This window comes from Megascapheus bottae, chromosome 2, assembly GCF_031878675.1.
Source record: "Megascapheus bottae isolate mThoBot1 chromosome 2, mThoBot2.hap1, whole genome shotgun sequence".
In the NCBI taxonomy this organism is placed as follows: domain Eukaryota; kingdom Metazoa; phylum Chordata; class Mammalia; order Rodentia; family Geomyidae; genus Megascapheus; species Megascapheus bottae.
In genome coordinates, this window is record NC_143510.1 from 52,818,267 (window position 1) to 52,834,863 (window position 16,597).

At 47.3% G+C, this 16,597-nt stretch overlaps 1 protein-coding gene across 9 annotated transcripts in view; it reads right to left on the reverse strand.

Annotated features, from left to right (window-relative positions):
- Positions 1-464: 464 nt before the first annotated feature.
- Positions 465-16,597, reverse strand: part of Smarcc2 (SWI/SNF related BAF chromatin remodeling complex subunit C2) — a 31,422-nt gene continuing 15,289 nt past the window's right edge. For 2 of the 9 annotated variants that reach the window (XM_090327215.1, XM_090327243.1), the window contains 14 exons: positions 11,741-11,854; positions 9,961-10,114; positions 9,175-9,267; positions 8,823-8,942; positions 8,658-8,720; positions 8,024-8,282; positions 7,380-7,541; positions 7,067-7,131; positions 6,732-6,867; positions 6,488-6,651; positions 3,560-3,694; positions 2,453-2,834; positions 1,786-2,211; positions 465-1,245 (listed from right to left, as the gene is read on the reverse strand). In XM_090327215.1, the coding sequence (XP_090183341.1) occupies positions 1,169-1,245; positions 1,786-2,211; positions 2,453-2,834; positions 3,560-3,694; positions 6,488-6,651; positions 6,732-6,867; positions 7,067-7,131; positions 7,380-7,541; positions 8,024-8,282; positions 8,658-8,720; positions 8,823-8,942; positions 9,175-9,267; positions 9,961-10,114; positions 11,741-11,854 (2,350 nt within the window). In that variant the 3' untranslated portion in view covers positions 465-1,168. The remainder of the gene's footprint in view (positions 1,246-1,785; positions 2,212-2,452; positions 2,835-3,559; positions 3,695-6,487; positions 6,652-6,731; positions 6,868-7,066; positions 7,132-7,379; positions 7,542-8,023; positions 8,283-8,657; positions 8,721-8,822; positions 8,943-9,174; positions 9,268-9,960; positions 10,115-11,740; positions 11,855-16,597) is intronic. The other 7 variants (XM_090327223.1, XM_090327259.1, XM_090327251.1 and 4 more) reach the window with 7 other exon arrangements.

The following is a 16,597-nucleotide window of genomic DNA, read 5'->3' on the forward strand; positions in this document are numbered from 1 at the left end:
AACAAACAAGGGGGTGACGAGGAACAAAGGGCCTGGTGGGGGAATCAAGCACTGGACTGGTGTAGAGCCTAGCATGGCGGCGTTGGCCTCAAGTCAGGGGTAAGAAGGGGAGAACTGGAAGGGGAGGCACTGCAATCTAGGAGGCAGAGCCTAACTGCACTGCTCCCAAACCTGTGTCCTTGGTGGGAGATCTCCCAGCTCTCCACATTCAACATTCTGCCGGTCTTGGGGGAGGGGGAGGTTAGGGGAGTGACCCACCGAGTCATTAAGGAGGTGTTTAAGTGCTCTTCAGTTTTGTTTTTCACTTTTAAAACATCTTACAGCGCCCTTTTCCATGCCCTTTAGGCATTCATGATAGAACCCGGGGAAAGGAGGCAAAACAGTCCCCTTGCCCTTTCTTCCTCTATTACCTACCACATGAATCCCCCAAAATACATTTCCCACCAAATACACGTACGCTGACATCAACTAAGCAGGTGACTTTTAAAAACAAACACAAAACTGACATTCAGAGGGACAGGGATCATTGGCTGAGCTGAGTAGCCTAAAACAGCAAGGATGAGGAAGCAGCAGCAGGAGGTTAGTGTGGATGACTGGTGGAATGGGAGGGAGTTGACCACCAAGGGGCTGGATACCCATTCATCCCCGGAGCTCAACTCGGAACCTTAATTCCCTTTTCTTAAAACTCACCCTCACTCCTCACAAAAGAAAAAAAAAAAAAAAAAGGTAAAACTTGGTTAATTTTTAGTGGACTGAAGGGATCTCCAATGTGGCTTTTTAAAATCTCTCTCTACTTCCTTTTAAAAGGCTTAATTTTCTTTTATCCATAGAAAAAGTAGTAGTTTTAAAGAGGGTGCACCCTTAGAAGTGGTTAAGTAGAACTTTGTATAAACACCTTTCCCGGCCCTTCCTTTGAGGGCAGCATTCCTGTCCTATCCTTGCTCCCAGACAATAGAAACATCTTTTAAACAGAAGTCCTTGAATCATCCACTATAAAAACACATGCCCTGCAGGGCATGCTGGGGGCTGTAGAGGGGCAGGAGGAGCTTTCCTTACGTAGTGATGAACTCTCCAGGCTGGGGGAGGGTTCCATTGGTGGGGGAGGGCTGTTCCTGCATCTGTGATCTCCACAGGGAAGGTGAGGGGGAACAGATGGCTGGCTGGCTCCTCACTGTGGAGGTGGCACAGGGGTGACTGTGCCTGGGCTCGGGGCTGTGGGGTCTGGAGGCAGAGGGGTGCCTGGGTCTGTGGAGAAAAAGAAGGAAAATCAGCTGGTGCAAGGCAGAGGGAGAGAGCCAGACCCAGGCTTCATACACAAACGGAACTGAGCATGACATGCAGTGGGTAGGTAGATGAATGAGGTACCCACAATGGGCAACTGCCTTTTTCTAATACCCTCCTTTCACGTCACACAGTACCCCCAAATGGCTGTCTGACCCTCAAGGGAACTCTTAACTGGGGCATTTGAATGTGATGTGAACAAGCAAAGGAATGTCAGTCATGCAGACAGGTAGCTGTTTTTCAAGTTTACAATGGAGAAGCTCTGTCACAGGATTCTTCCATGACCCACCAGTGAAAGGCCCCAACATCATCCCAGAGGGGCAGCTGCCAGGCTGGGGAATGGAGGACAGCCAGAGGCCACTCCTCCTGCACTCTCAGTTTACCCGAGTGTTCAGAAAGGAATACGGAGATTCTAGTAGCTGGCCCCCACCTGCCCTCCCTCCCACCTTTCCTCCCTCCATGTAGACCCTCCCTCTCCCTTCTCCCCTTGTGGCCCCTTCTCACCTGGCAGTGGGCTGGCACTGGGCAGGAGGTTGCCCTGAACAGCTGCCACAATGGCAGGGCTCTGGGCTGCGGCGGATCCGAGCCCCGGCCCAAGAGGCAAGGAAGATGGCATGGCGGCGGTCGCCGGCAGGTTAGGATGTAGAGGGTTCGCCATGGACACAGGCAGGTTAGGTGGGGGGAGAGTGCCCGGGGCAAACGGGAGATGGTGGTGATGCCCATGCAGGTTAGGAGGTGGGGGAAGGTTAATACTGATGGAGTCAGCTAGACTACCAAATGGGATGACGGATGGAGCAGGAGGAGGAGGAGGCGGCATGCCAAAAGGCAAACCCAAAGGAGCATTACCCGCCACGCCTGGGTGCCCGCTGCCTGGCACTGCCCCTGGCATCATTGAGGGAGGAGTTTGTTGGTTGGGGAACGGTGAGGGGCCTAGGAACGAAGAGGAGCAAGGTTACCGGTAATCTCACTTTCAGGGCAAGGATAATCCAGCCTCTCAGTACCTCCCCTTTCCAATTCTAGAGCAAGTGGAGTGCGGGGGGGGGGGGGGGGGGGGAGGGGGGTGCATAACAGAAGAGGGTCCATCTGTAGACACTGTGCGTCCCCTTCTAGGGGAACTGAGACATTCGCCCAGATCCCTGTAGCCAACAAGAGTTCTAGAACCCATACTTACCATGGGGTCCAGGGGGGGGTACCCCTGGTGGCACTGCCCCAGGCTGGGGGCCTCCAGCTGGTTGTGGCTGCTGTGGCCCTGTAGTTGACCCTGTCTGCCCCATCTGCTCAGAAGGGCCCAAGCTTCCAGGAGGGGCCCCACTGCCAGCAGGGGCCGGGGCTATAGTGGCCGGGGCCACAGCCAGACCATGCACTGAGGGTGGCCCGGCAGCCCCTGTTGGGGGTATGGCCTGGGAGCCTGGAGGCAGGTTTGGCGGTGGCTGCTGCTGCTGCTGATGCATCTGTTGGAAGTGCTGCTGCCGGGCCCTCATCTCAGCGTATTTCAGCTGCTCCATGTGAAAGGCTTGTCTGTCGGCCAGGAGCTGCTGCCTCTGATACTCAAGCTGCCAGTGCCCAATGAAGTATGTTAGGGATTTTCAGAATATCCCTAGGCAAAGTTCCCTAGCCTTGCTTTTGGCTGTATCTCCTTTTTTTCTGGCCGGTTCTGGGCCTTGAACTCAGGACCTGGACCTCTGTCCCTAAGCCTCTCTGTGTTCAAGGCTACAACTCTACTACTTGAGCCACAGTGCCACTTCTGGCTTTTTTTCTGTTTAAGTGGTACTAAGAAATCAAACCCAGAGCTTCATGCATGCTAGGCAAGCACTCTACCACTAAGCCACATCTGCAGCCCCTGTTAACCCTTTTTGATGTCATCAAATTATAAAATGTATATGTGATGTTTCCAATTAAATTTTAAATATATGGTTAGGTCTCTCCCCCGCCCCCCCTCTCTCTCTCTTCAGTGTCAGTCAGGGGGCTTTAATCTGGGCCTGGGTGCTGTCCCTGACCTCTTCAGCTCAAGGATAGCCCTCTACCACTTTGAGCCACAGCACCACTTCCAGTTTTCTGATGATTAATTTGAGATAAGAAACTTGGGGGGAAAAAAATGATGGGAACCAATGGCTCATACCAAGTGTGTCAATTTCAGGTTTTTCTGTGCTGCTGCACTTGTATCTTGCATTAACTCTCTGTCTCTCTCTCTCTCTGTCTTCCCCCTCCTCCCCCATCTCCATTCCCCGTCTCCAGGCAGAGTTTCAGGCTCCTTCTAACTCCTCAAGAGACTACTCACTGCTTCTCGCTCTCGGTCCATGATCGTTTCCAGCTCCTCAAAATGTCGCAATTTGATCTCCAACTTTTTCATCTGGGTCTCCACCAACAGGGCCACCAAAGATTTGATTTTCCTCTCCTCAACAGCAGCCAAGTGCTAGGAAAGGAGGCACAGCATATCAGTAGGAAGCCCCAACGGTTGGGTCCCCATTTCAGGGGAGACAAGATCGGTGGATGCTGACAGCTTTAAGATCCAAATTGCTGTGGTCACAAGTACAGAGATGATTCAAAACAAACCAAAACAAAACAATGTGGATATATAAAAAATACAATGAAACCTGTTGAAATTATAAGGGAATGGGCCGGGAGTTTGGCCTAGTGGTAGATTGCTTGCCTAGCATGCATGAACACCCAGGTTCGATTCCTTGGTATCACATATATAGAAAAAGCCAGATATGGTACTATGGCTCAAGTGGTAGAGCTCTAGCCTTGAGAAAGCCCAAGGACAGTGCTCAGGCCCTGAGTTCAAGCCCTAAGATTGGAAAAAAAAAAAAAGAAAAGAAAAAAGAATAATTATAAGGGAAAAGGAGGGAATAGAGAATATGATCTCTCTCTCTCTATATATATATACATTGTATGCATATAGAAATGTCACAATGAACCCTAGTTTCTGGTATAACTAATGTATGCTAATTTCAAAAATTATAAAATAAATATCATGAAGAAAAAGTCATAAGGGAAAAAAACCAAGTCAATTAATTATAGGGAGTCAGGCTTATACCTATAATCTTAGCGACTCAAGGGGTTGAGATTTAAAGATTATAGTTGGATGCCAGCTGGGGCAAGAAAATCTGTGAGACTTTTATCTCCAATTAACCACCAAAAAGCTGAAAGTGGAGCTCTTGCTCAAGTGGTAGGGTGCTAGCCTTGTGTGAAAAGCTAAGGGACAGCACCAGGCCCTAAGTTCAAGCCATAGTACCAGCAGAGGGATAAAAATACATAAGGAAAAGATAATTCTCCAGTTGAATAAGAATCAAGGGGAAGCTGGATGCTGGTGGCTGATGCCTGTAATCCTAGCTACTCAGGAGGATCTGAGGATCTTGGTTCAAAGCCAGCCTAGGAACAAAAGTCCTCGAGACTTTTAACTCTAATTAACCACCAGAAAACTGGAAGTGGTACTATGGCTCAAAGTGGTAGAGTGTTAGCCTTGAGCTGAAGAGGTCACAGATAGTGCCTAGGTCCAAAGTTCAAGTCCCATGATCGGCCAAAAAAAAAAGGAAAGGAAGCCTGGTACTTTTACTTGGTGGATCATTCCTGTAATCCTAACTACTCAGGGGGCTGAAATCTGAGGATTTCAGTTCAAAGCCAGCCGGAGAAGAAAGTCCATGATACTCTAGTGAATTTCAAAACCAAGGAAGAAAAAAGAAAAAGGTCGTAAAATTGTGGCTCACATGGTGGAGTGGTAGTCTTTTTTTTTTTTTTTTTTTTTGCCAGTCCTGTGGCTTGAGCTCAGGGCCTGAGCACTGTCCTTGGGCTTTCTCAAGGCTAGCACTCTACCACTTGAGCCACAGCACCACTTCTGGCTTTTTCTATGTATGTGGAGTGCTGAGGAATTGAACCCTGGTCTTCGTGCATGCTAGGCAAGCACTCTTACCACTAGGCCAAACTCCCAGCCCCTGGAGTGGTAGTCTTGAGAAAAAAAAACAAAAACAAAACCTCAAGGTCAGCACCTAGGCCTGAATTCAAGCTCCAGAAACAGCACAAAAAAAGGAAAGAGAGACAAATGCTAGTGGTTCATGTGCACAATTCTAGTTATTCCAGAAGGGATTTTTAGGATTGTGGTTCAAAGCCAGCTTAAGCAGACAAATCTGTGAGATTTTTATCTCCAAATAACCAGCAAACAGCTTGAAGTAGAAGCTGCGGCTGAAATGGTAAAGCACCAGCTATGAGTGAAAAAAAAACAAGTGAATACATGAGCGTGAGGCCTTAAGTTAAAGTTCTAATACTACTTCAAAAATTAAACAGGAGCTGAGGCTGGTGGCTCACGCCTGTAATCCTAGCTACTCAGGAGGCTGAGATCTACGTGGTTCAAAGCCAGCCCACATAGGAAAGTCTGTGAGACTCTTATTTTCAATCATTATTAGTATTATTTTTTTTGTCCTAGGGCTTGAATTCAGGGTCTTAGCCCTGTCTGAACTTTCTCAAGGTTAGCGCTCTACCACTTGAGCCACATTATCACTTAAAGCTTTTCTTTTTCTCTTTTTTCTCCTCTTCTCTCCCTCCCCCTCTCTCTCTTTTCTATCTTATTTGTGGGTCATGGGGCTTGAACTTGGCCTAGGCGCTGTTCCTGAGCTCTTCAGCTCAAGGCTACCACCCTATCCCTGGGCCTGGGCATGTCCATGAGCTCTTCAGCCCAAGGCTACCACCCTACCCTTGAGCCAAGCCAGCCACTTCTCATTTTCTAGAGGTTAATTGGAGATAAGAATCTCAGGTCCTTTTGTGCCCCGGCTGGCTTTGAACCTTGATCCTCAGATCTTAACCTCCTGAGTAGCATTACAGGCATGAGCCAACTTAGAGCTTTTTCTGCAAATGTGGTTCAGAGGAATTGAACCCAGGCCTTCATGCATTCAGGCACTCAACCACTGAGCCACATTCCCAGTCCAAGGCCAGCATCATTAAAGGGATGAACAAGAACAGAGTTCCTATAAGACTCAGGGGTAGGGAACATCCAGCTGGAATGCCAGGTAAAGTCCACACAATCAATTGGCACATTGACAGGAAAGACAAACAGTCTTCCTCACCTGTCTGCAGCCATATGCCTGAAATGGTAACTTTGTATAATCTGTAAATAATGTAATAAATATAACAATGGTCTTTGATAGTAAAAAAGATTCATCCACCTCTGCAAGTAAGATTAAAGAAGTCCCTGGCACCTGGGACCTGGCCTCACCTTGGCCTTCACTGCAGCAGCAGCGAGGGCGGCAGCGGCAGCAGTGGAGAGGTTGCCTTCACCAATGTCCCGCTCCACCTTTGTCTTCCTCTCTCCTTCTGACTCCACTTCCTTCAACACTTCTTCCTGCCCTTCCTTTGGCTCTTTCTCCTTCTCAGGATCAACTGAGCCAGGACAAGAGTTGGGTTAGCCTGACATCTTCACATCTTTTTCCTTGTCCCTGTCACGACTCTGGGGAGCTCACCGATTGGTTCCCCGTCACTCTTTTCTGACTCCTTCTCGCTGTCACCTTCTTTTCCTTTCTCTTCATCCTTCTTGGGAGCCTCACTTGTTTTCTCCTTCGTTTCCTCCTCTACAGTCCCTCCTCCTTCTCGGGGTTCCTAAAGTCCCAGTGAAAGAAAAGGACGACATTACAGGCTACAGAGGTGACAAAAAGCCCAAAGTGGTACCTTTTATTTTTTTACTCTTCCTCTTCAGTATGATCAGGGCTCCAGGAGACTACCCCTTCCACCAGAGTCCCCACTACCCGCAAAGCCATGCCTGGCAGCCCCTTGCATCCTCAGACCATTCCTTCTATACCTTGGGCTCCTTCTTCTCATCTGCAGCCTGGTTCTCTGCCCGTGCCTCATCAGTCCCACTTTCCTCTGGGCCAATGGGAAAAGAAAAAGAAAGAGCCTGAAACACAGTCTGTGCCACACTTTCCCAACAGCCGTTCTACCAGCCAAAGTCCACTGAAAGGACTAGTAGGAGACAAAGCCCTTAAGGTAAAGTCCTGAGGAGAATAAAATCCGACTGGTCTTTTCACTTGTGATGTGTCCAGCACAGGAAAACCAGAAGGCTCTGGTTCTTGGTAAAAGGACAGATAGAAAACTAGGAACTTGCCAGGCCTTACCGATGCGCTCAGGCTCATCAGAGGTGGTTCCTGCAATGCCACTGCTTTCTAGACCAAAGGCTGGATCTGCCTTGCCCGTCACCTTGGCTGCTTCTTCTACTTTCCGAACATGGGCCTCCACTAAAGCTGTGGGTACCTCTTCCTTCATTTTGGAGAACTCCTCTGTAAGACCCAAAGGGGACCAAGATAGGATGGCACAGGTGGGCAGTTCTGGTCATCCCTGGGGAAATCTTTCTCATAGCCTGTTTCTTCTCTAGGACCAGCATGGAGCCTTGATAGATACCTGAGCCAAGACTGTAACAGACAAGGCCAATAGGGGAGCCAGTCTTGAGAGAGTTTCACAGTCTGAGAGTCCAGCCCTTTAAAAACAAACTAAGCTGGGCACAGTGGCTCATGCCTATACCCTAGCTACTCAGGAAGCTGAGATCCAAGGACTGTGATTCAAAGCTAGGCTGAGCACAAAAGACCGTGGGACTCTTATCTCCAATTAACCAGCAGAAAACTGAAGGTGGCACTGTGGCTCAAGGGGTAAGGTTAGCCTTGAGCTGAAGAGCTCAGGGACAGACCCAGGCCCAGAGTTCAAGCCCCATGACCGACAGCAACAACAAAACTAAGAAGGCTACCCCCCCAACCCCCCCAATTACCTAGGGCTGACTTCGCAGCAGCAGAGGCAACTCGAGGATCGACAACAGATGCCAGAAAGGCAACAGTGCTCATAACAGGATTGCCCGACTGACTGAAGGGGATGGGTTGGTAGGCCAGGGGTCCCAGGGAGGCCTCTGAGTCCTCCAGGTATGGGTCTTCAATGGGAAGGCGAAGAAAATGCAAGATGCATTCGTCCTGGGTGCGGCTTCCCACATGTTCCGAGACTTTGTTCCAGTCATCCTTGTACATTTCCAGGGCCTGGTAGTAGTGGTGGAGATAACTCCGCTTACTTAGCCACTTTCCTTGAAAGTCAACTTCCCTTCCGCCTAATACTCTACTAAGGACAGCTGGCCTCGAAACTTTTTGTATCCTATTATTTATGTACTCTGTTAGGTCCAAAGGAATCTTTGAGTAGCACTAAGGAAAGATATAGAGTTAGTAAAATGGTCTAAATCCTGGACCTGGAGCTATTCCTGGGACAGGTGTCACAGACCTCAGGGAGCAGAGTGACTGGGGTGAGATTATGCCCTGCACATGCCAGGCTCTATAAGCTCTCCCCACTTAACAAATGTGGCTAGTGCCCCAGCCACTTCTGTTTTCATAGCAGACTTCCCCTTGCCTCGGCCCAGTTACCTCCAGGAGTAGCAGTGTCTCCTGTTCTGTCCATTCTCGAGTGGCACTGGCTGCAGCTTTGCTCTGCAGAGGAAACAGGGCGAGTGAGGAGGTTTCAAGACAGGAGCCTTACAGACCCATGAGGAGCACAGGCTCTCTACTCCAAACCCGCTGCCCTCCCCATACCTTGGAGGGTACGTTCTTCTTTGTGTACATGTCTGTTCGAAGCCCAAAGTTTTGCATGTCTGTTGGTTTCTCTTTGCCTTTGTCAGGAAAGTTGAGCATTTGCTGGGAAGCAGAGCTCTGCTATTTTTGGAGAAGAAAGAAAGAGGTGAGTAGAAGTGACCATAGGGAGACAGGAGCAGACAGAGAGAGAAAACAGACAGAAGGAGCTTTCTTCCCAAAGCCAGGATGCTCCTGGGTGCGACTTCCTCCCTTACTGCTGCAGTTCCTCTGCTCTCACGGCTCTTCTTCCCGGGCAGGGGCCCCCCAATAAAGGGGCAAATAAGAAGCCCAGCGGGGTCTGGACCCCACCTACCAGCTCTGGCTTGCCCTTAGCCGTCTCTGGCACCAGGTCATCCAGCTCTTTGCCCTTCCGCCCAGCCTTGGTATCAGCATCAACCTGGCGGCCCTAGGGGACAGAGCTTGGCGTCATGGAGGCTGGGCAGGAAATGGCCAGGCCAAGGCCCTGGAGGCCTTAAGACCAAATGCTAGGCAGCCCACAAGCTCTGAGGGGGGGGGGCACTCATGCCACTGTTCCATGCGCCCTCCATGATTAATTCGACATGTACTTGGCATGATACCCATCTGTATTCATATATATCTTTAGAGATTTTCTTAGGAGCTGGACAATTAGATTCTAATCCTAGATTTGGTACTCTATAACCTTGGGCAAGCCACATAACCTTTTTCCTTTTATTCTTTATAATGTATGAAATGGAAATGGAAAAAATGGAGGTGATAATAATTATGAGGCAAAAATGAAAAATATGTGGGAAACAGAACAGAATTCAAAAAATTTCATCCAAGTTCATTTTAAGCTATCTTTCACTAATTGCTCCCTTAGCCTGTCTTTTCCCTGAGGACAATTTTTCTCCCTCAGTAATTTTTCACAGCCTTAAAATGTTTAGGTTGAGGGAGAGAGAGGACTAAACAACACATGGTACTGACTCCTGTGGCCTTTTGTATCCCATGGAAAAGGAAGAAACCCCACAACACCTTTACCCTCATAACACCTGAACCATTCAAAAAACTCAGGAAAAGAAAAGTCCAAAGAAGCCCAGCCTTAACCATGCCCACCCTGCCCCACAGCCCCTTGCCCTACCTGTGGGGTCTTGGGCTGCAGAGGCACCAGCCCTGATGGTGTATCTGCCAAGACATGGAAGTGAGAGGTGGGAGGAGGCCCCATTGGGGTTGGTCGACTCTCAGCATCCACTTGGTAGTTAATAAGACCCCACTGCTCCAGGAAGGCATGGACCCTGGAAAGAGAAAGGCAGAATCAGGTCAATCAGGACAGCCATAAAGGAGGAGAGAGGGCCAGGGGCCAGGGACATAAAGCTGCCTTTCTCCCTCACCATTCTGCCCTCCCATCATTCACTCACTCCCTAAATATCAGTGACCCCTAAAGTACCCATCTCCAGTCTAGACCCTGACTCTCCTCTTGTCAAACATAGGGCCTGAACTCAGGCCTGGGCACTGTCCCTCAGCTCATTTTTTGCTCAAGGCTAGCTCTCTACCACTTTGAGCCAAAGCTCCACTTCTAGTTTTCTGGTGGTTAACTGGAGATAGCCTTACAGAGGGGAAGTCATGTACTCACTACCTTACAAATGTAAGTGTAACCCTTCCATATATCACCTTGATTTAAAAAAAAAGAAAGAAAGAAAGAAAGAAAAGAAAGGCTGGGAGTTTGGCCTAGTGGTAGAGTGCTCGCCTAGCATGCATGAGGTTCGATTCCTGATACCATATACATAGAAGAAAGTCAGAAGTGGTGCGGTGGCTCAAGTGGCAGAGTGCTACCTTTGAGCAAAATAAAGTCCAAGGACAGTGCCCAGGCCTTGAGTTCAAGCCCCAGGAATGGCAAAAAGAAGAAGAAGAAAAAAAAAAAGAGCTGGTGCAGTGGCTCATGCTTGTAGTCCTAGCCACTCAGGACACTGAGATCTGAGGATCAAGGTTCAAAGCCAGCCCAGACACAAAAGGACCTGAGACTCTTATCTCTAATTAACTACTAGAAAATGGGAAGTGAGGCTTGGCTTAAGGGTAGGGCAATAGCCTTGAGCTGAAGAGCTCAAGGACAACACCCAGGCTGAGTACAAGCCCATGACCCACCTCCCCCCACACCAAAAAAAAAAAGTCTCACAAACTTTCCTGCTTGGGTTGGCTTTGAACCATGATCCTTAGATTTCAGCCTTCTAGTAGCTAGGATCACAGGTGTGAGCCACCACACCTGGATAGACCTCTCTGTATGGCCACTCATTTACTAAACATCTCTTACTGGATGGCTAGTAAAGCTGATCTTTAGCTATCGATGTGTCTATTCTTTTCTTTTTTTATTTTGGTCATAGGACTTGAACTCTGGGCCTAGGCATTGTCCCTGAGCTCTTCAGCTTCAAGGATACCACCCTACTCCTTGAACCATAGTGCCACTTCCAGTTTCCTGATGGTTAACTGGAGATAAGAGTCTCACAGATTTTAGTGCCCTGGCTGGCTTTGAACTGTGATCTTCAGATCTCAGCCTCCTGAGTAGCTAGGGTGACAGGCATGAGTTACCACGCCTGGCGCCTATTCTTTTATTATATATAATTTTTTTTTTTTTGCCAGTCCTGGGCTTGAGCTCAGGGCCTGAGCACTGTCCTTGGACTTTCTCAAGGCTAGAGCTCTACCACTTGAGCCTCAGCACCACTCTGGCTTTTTTCTATGTATGTGGCACCGAGGAATCAAACCCAGGTCTTCATGCATGCTAGGTCAAACTCCCGGCCCCTTATTCTATATTTTCAATCCCTCAAGTCAGCTTATTCCCCAAACCTTTTTGTTTTGTGGTCTTTTCCCTATTTCCCCATAGGTACTTCTAGTTCTGTCAAACAGGCAGGTATCTTCACATGGCTCACCTCATTATGGCACACACATCACCGGCTAGGTTTCGGCGGCAGGCAGTAGAGGTGAGATATTCCTGCGGGTTCAGTCGGTAAGTGTCGATCATAAAGTTCCGATAGGCCAGGTAGCTTAGAAGAGAGAGGTAAACAAGAGGAGAAAAATAAACATTTCCTGCGAGTAAAACAATAGAAAAATGATTTTAAAAAATCTAATGATACTTTTGTGTGACACAGATGAAAAAGAAGCCAGGCACTGGTAAGCTACATCTGTAATCTTAGCTACTCAGCAGGCTGTGATTGGAGGATAGTGATTCAAAGCAGCCTGGGCAGGAAGGCCCATGACTCTTATCTACAATTAACCACTATAAAGCCAGAAGTAGAGCTGTGACTCAAGTGGTAGAGTGCTAACCTGGAGCAAAAAAGCTCAGAGATAGCGCCCAGGCTCTGAATTCAAGAACTAGGTCTGGCACCAAAGAAAAAAAGAAGAGGCTAGGCACTGGTGGCTCATGCCTATAATCCTAGCAACTCGGGAGCCTGAAATTTGAGGATCACGGTTCAAAGCTAGCCTGAGCAAGGAAGTCTGTGAGATGTTTATCTCCAAATAACCACCAGAAAACCAAAAGTGGTCTTGGGGCTCAAAGTGATAGAGCACAAGCCTTCAGTGAAAAGCGCTCAGGGATATAAGCCGGAAATGTGCCTTAGTGACAGAGTGCTTGACTACCATGCATAATGCCCTGTACTTGGCTGGCAAGTGCTCTTCTACTAAGCTAAATTCCCGAGCCCCATTGTTTTTTTGGTAGGTTGTGGGACTTGAATTCTGGGCCTGGGAGTTATCCCTGAGCTCTTCAGCTCAAGGCTAGCACTCTACCTCTTGGGCCAGAGATCCATTTCTGGTTTTCTGGTGGTTCACTGGAGATAAAAGTCTCATGCACTTTCATGTCTGGGCTGGGTTTGAACCTCGATCCTCAGATCTCAGCTTCCTAAGTAGCTAAGATTACAGGCATGAGCCACTGGCGCCTGGATAGCACCATTTTAAAAAAAAAAAACAAACTGAATGAATTATCTTCTTTTTCCTCCTCATTTATAATTGGGGGATTGTTTCATCCAATTTTTTTCATTTATTTATTTTTTATTTTTTGCGAGTCCTGGGCTTGAGCACTGTCCTTGGGGGGTTTTGTTGTTGTTGTTTGTTTGTTTTTGCCAATCCTGGGCTTGAGCTCAGGGCCTGAGCACTGTCCTTGGACTTTCTCAAGGCTAGAGCTCTACCACTTGAGCTTCAGCACCACTTCCGGCTCTTTTTTCTAGTATGTGGTGCCGAGGAATCGAACTCGGGTCTTCATGCGTGCTAGGCAAGCACTCTACACTAGGTCAAACTCCCAGCCCCTGTCCTTGGGTTTTCTCAAGGCTAGAGCTATAGCACTTGACCCACCACTTCCAGCTTTTTGTATGTATGTGGTACCGAAGAATAGAACCTGGATCTTTGTGAGTGCTAGGCAAGCACTCTACCACTAGGCCAACTCCTGGCCCCTTCATCCAATTTTTTTGAAGTTGAAAAAAAATTTAAATTTAAATTCCAATTCTACTACAATGGAAAGTTGTTTCTATTGTTTAGACCCCTCATGTGCAAAATAGAATATTCATTGCTGATTAAAGAAGTTTGTAAAGTACTAACGCGGCATTTGGCACACTGTAGAAGCTACAAATAGTAGATTTTATACAGTATAAAGTTATACAGTATGGACAATATAAGCTAGACGAAAGGATGCAGCTCATGGTTTTACTATTTACTAGCTATATGACCTTATCCAGGTGACTTAGGACAACTAAACCCTTGAGCGAGAGCATGGACCTGTGGTAGAGACTGCCTAAGAAGCATGAGGCTCTAAGTTCAAGCCCAACACCACCTTACACACACACACACACCTACGTTACATTTTACTAATCTGTAAACAGAGATGAATAAGCATGATAGCGTCTGGGAGACAGTAAACCTTCAACACATGTAGGCAATTGTCATCGCTTACATTTGTGTGTGTGCTGATCCTAGGGATTAAACTCAGGGTCTAGATTCTGTCCTGCTCTTTTGTACTTAAGGATAGAATTCTACCACTTCAGCCATAGTTCCACTTTGAACCCTGATACTCAGATCTCAACCTCCTGAGTAGCTAGGATTACAGGCATGAGCCACTGGTGCCAGCAGAATAATAATTTATTATTATTATTATTTTGGTGGGTCATGGGGCTTCAACTCTGGGCCTGGGGCTGTCCTTGAGCTCACTTCCTGTTTTCTAGTAGTTAACTGGAAGTAAGAGTCTCAGGTTCTTTAGTGCCTGGGCTGGCTTTAAACCATGATCCTCAGATCTCACCCTCCTGAGTTGCTAGGATTACTGGTATGAGCCACTGTGCTGGCCAATTTATTTTTTATTTTTTTTTTTGCCAGCCTTAGGACTTGAACTCAGGGCCTGAGCAACTACCCTTGAGCATTTTCAAGGCTAGCACTCTACCACTTGAGCTACAGCACCATTTCCAACTTTTTCGGTATATGTGGTACTGAGGAATCAAATTCTGGGCTTCATGCATGCTAGGCAAGCACTCTACCACTAGGCCACACTCACAGCCCTCACTGTTTTTATCAGGAAGAAACATGGTTAGCTGAGCATGGTATGGTTCATGCTTGTAATCTTAGTTACTAGGAAGGAACAGGGGTTGGAAGGATCTTAGTCAAGGCTAATCTAGACAAAACGTTGTCAAGGTTCATCTCACCAGATAGCTGGGTATGGTGGCACTTATCTGTCATCTCAAATAAATAGGAAATGTAAACAAGAGGATCATGGTCCAAGCTACACCAAGCAAAAATATGGGACCTTATTCAAAAAAATAACGAATGCAAAAAAGGTCTAGAGGTGTGGCTCCCATGGTAGAATGCTGCCTAGCAGTGTAAGGCCCTGAGTTTAACGCATAGCACCACCAAAAAATATTGACAAAGAAACCCAGTAAGAAGGTAAGAAAAATGACCCTCCAAGAGGGAACGCTGGGGAACACTATAGAAAAGTTGTTTGGTTTACTTCTCAGTTTCATCCATTTCACCGTGTATTTTTCCTGAAGTATTCCTATACACAGAACATTGCCAAGGCTTGACCACAACCACGGAGATTGACTTCAGGAAAAAGTTTAAAGGAAGGAAGATGCTAGAGGCTCATGCCCGTACTTCTGGCACGTAGGAGCCTGAGTTCTGAGAATCACTGCTTAAAGCCAGTCCAAAAGGAAACTTTTTTTTTTTTTCTTTTTTGAGGTGGTGAGGGCAGTCCTGGGGCTTGAACTCAGGGCGTGGGCATTATCCTTGGGCTTTCTCAAGGTTACTGGTCTACCACTTGAGCCACAGCACCACTTCTGCCTTTTTCTATGTATGTGGTACTAAGGAATTAAACCCAGGGCTTTGTGGATGGTAGACAAGCACGCTACCACAAAACGAAACTCTTATATCCACTTAACCAACAACAACAACAAAAAACTATAAGTGTGGAAGTATGTCTCAAATCAATAGAGTTTGAGTAAAAAAGCCAATGACAGCACAAGACCCTGAGTTTAAGTCCCAGTACTCTGGAGGCTGAGATCTGAGGATCAAGGTTCAAAGCCAGCCCCAGCAAAAAAGACCTGAGACTTTTATCTTCAATTAAACTCTAGAAAATGGGAAATGGGACTTGGCTCAAGGTTAGGGCAGTAGCCATGAGCTAAGAGCTCAGGGACAGTGCCCAGGCCAGGCAGAGTTCAAGCCCTATGACCCACCAAAAACAAAACAACAAAAGCCACTCTTAAAGGAGATTTGTTTTCTGAACAGAAACTCTGTAGCTTGCTTCAGTGTTGTTATACAGGCCAGGCTGGCCTCAAATTCACCATCTTACAGCCTCAGACTTTCGTTACATAGCCCAGGCTGGTCCCAAATTTATAATCTTACCGACTCTCAAATGCTAGGATTACAGATGTAGAGGATTATACTTGACAAATTAAGACTTCTGAGCCTTAAGCCTACACTTTATGTATTATTTTTCTCCCAGAATGCAGTCTTCATCCCTTAATTCACAGATTTAGGTATTCTTTCAGTTTTTTTATTTCTCTATGAAAGCCTTCTCTCAGGGCCAGACTAAGAATAATTACTTACTTTATTATGAGTAGGGCTTGAATTTAGGATTTGGAAACTACCCCTGAAGTTTTCTTTTCCCAGTTGTAGGGTTTGAACTCAGGACCTGGGCACTGTTTCTGAGCCTTTGTGCTCACCGCTAGTGCTCTACCACTTGAGTCACCGTGTTTTTGGTGGGTCATGGGGCTTGAACTTGGCCTGGGCACTGTCCCTGAGCTCTTCAGCTCAAGGCTACTACCCTACCCTTGAGCCAAGGCCCACTTCCTATTTTCTAGAGGTTAACTGGAGATAAGAGTCTCAGGTTCTTTTGTGCCCGGGGTGGCTGTGAACCTTGATTCCCAGATCTCAGCCTCTGAGTAGCTAGGATTACAGGTGTGAGCCACTGCACTTGGCTCACTTCTCGTTTTTGAGTAGTTTATTGGGGATTTTTCTGCCTGGGTTGGCTTCTGTGAGTAGCAAGAATTACACCAGTGGCTGCTATCCCTGAACTTCTTTTGCTCAAGGCTAGCACTCTCCCTGAGTTATAGCTCCACTTCCTGCTTTTTGGTGATTTTTTAGAGATAAGGGTCTCATGGACTTTTCTGCCATGGCTGGTTTGGAACCGCATCTCAGATCTCAGCCTCCTAAGTAGCTAAGATTATAGGCATGAACCATGGGCACCTGGTGTCATTTACATTTTATCAAAGCCACTGTCGGTTCTATGGCTAGGTACACTTTAGATATCAGTCAAGAAT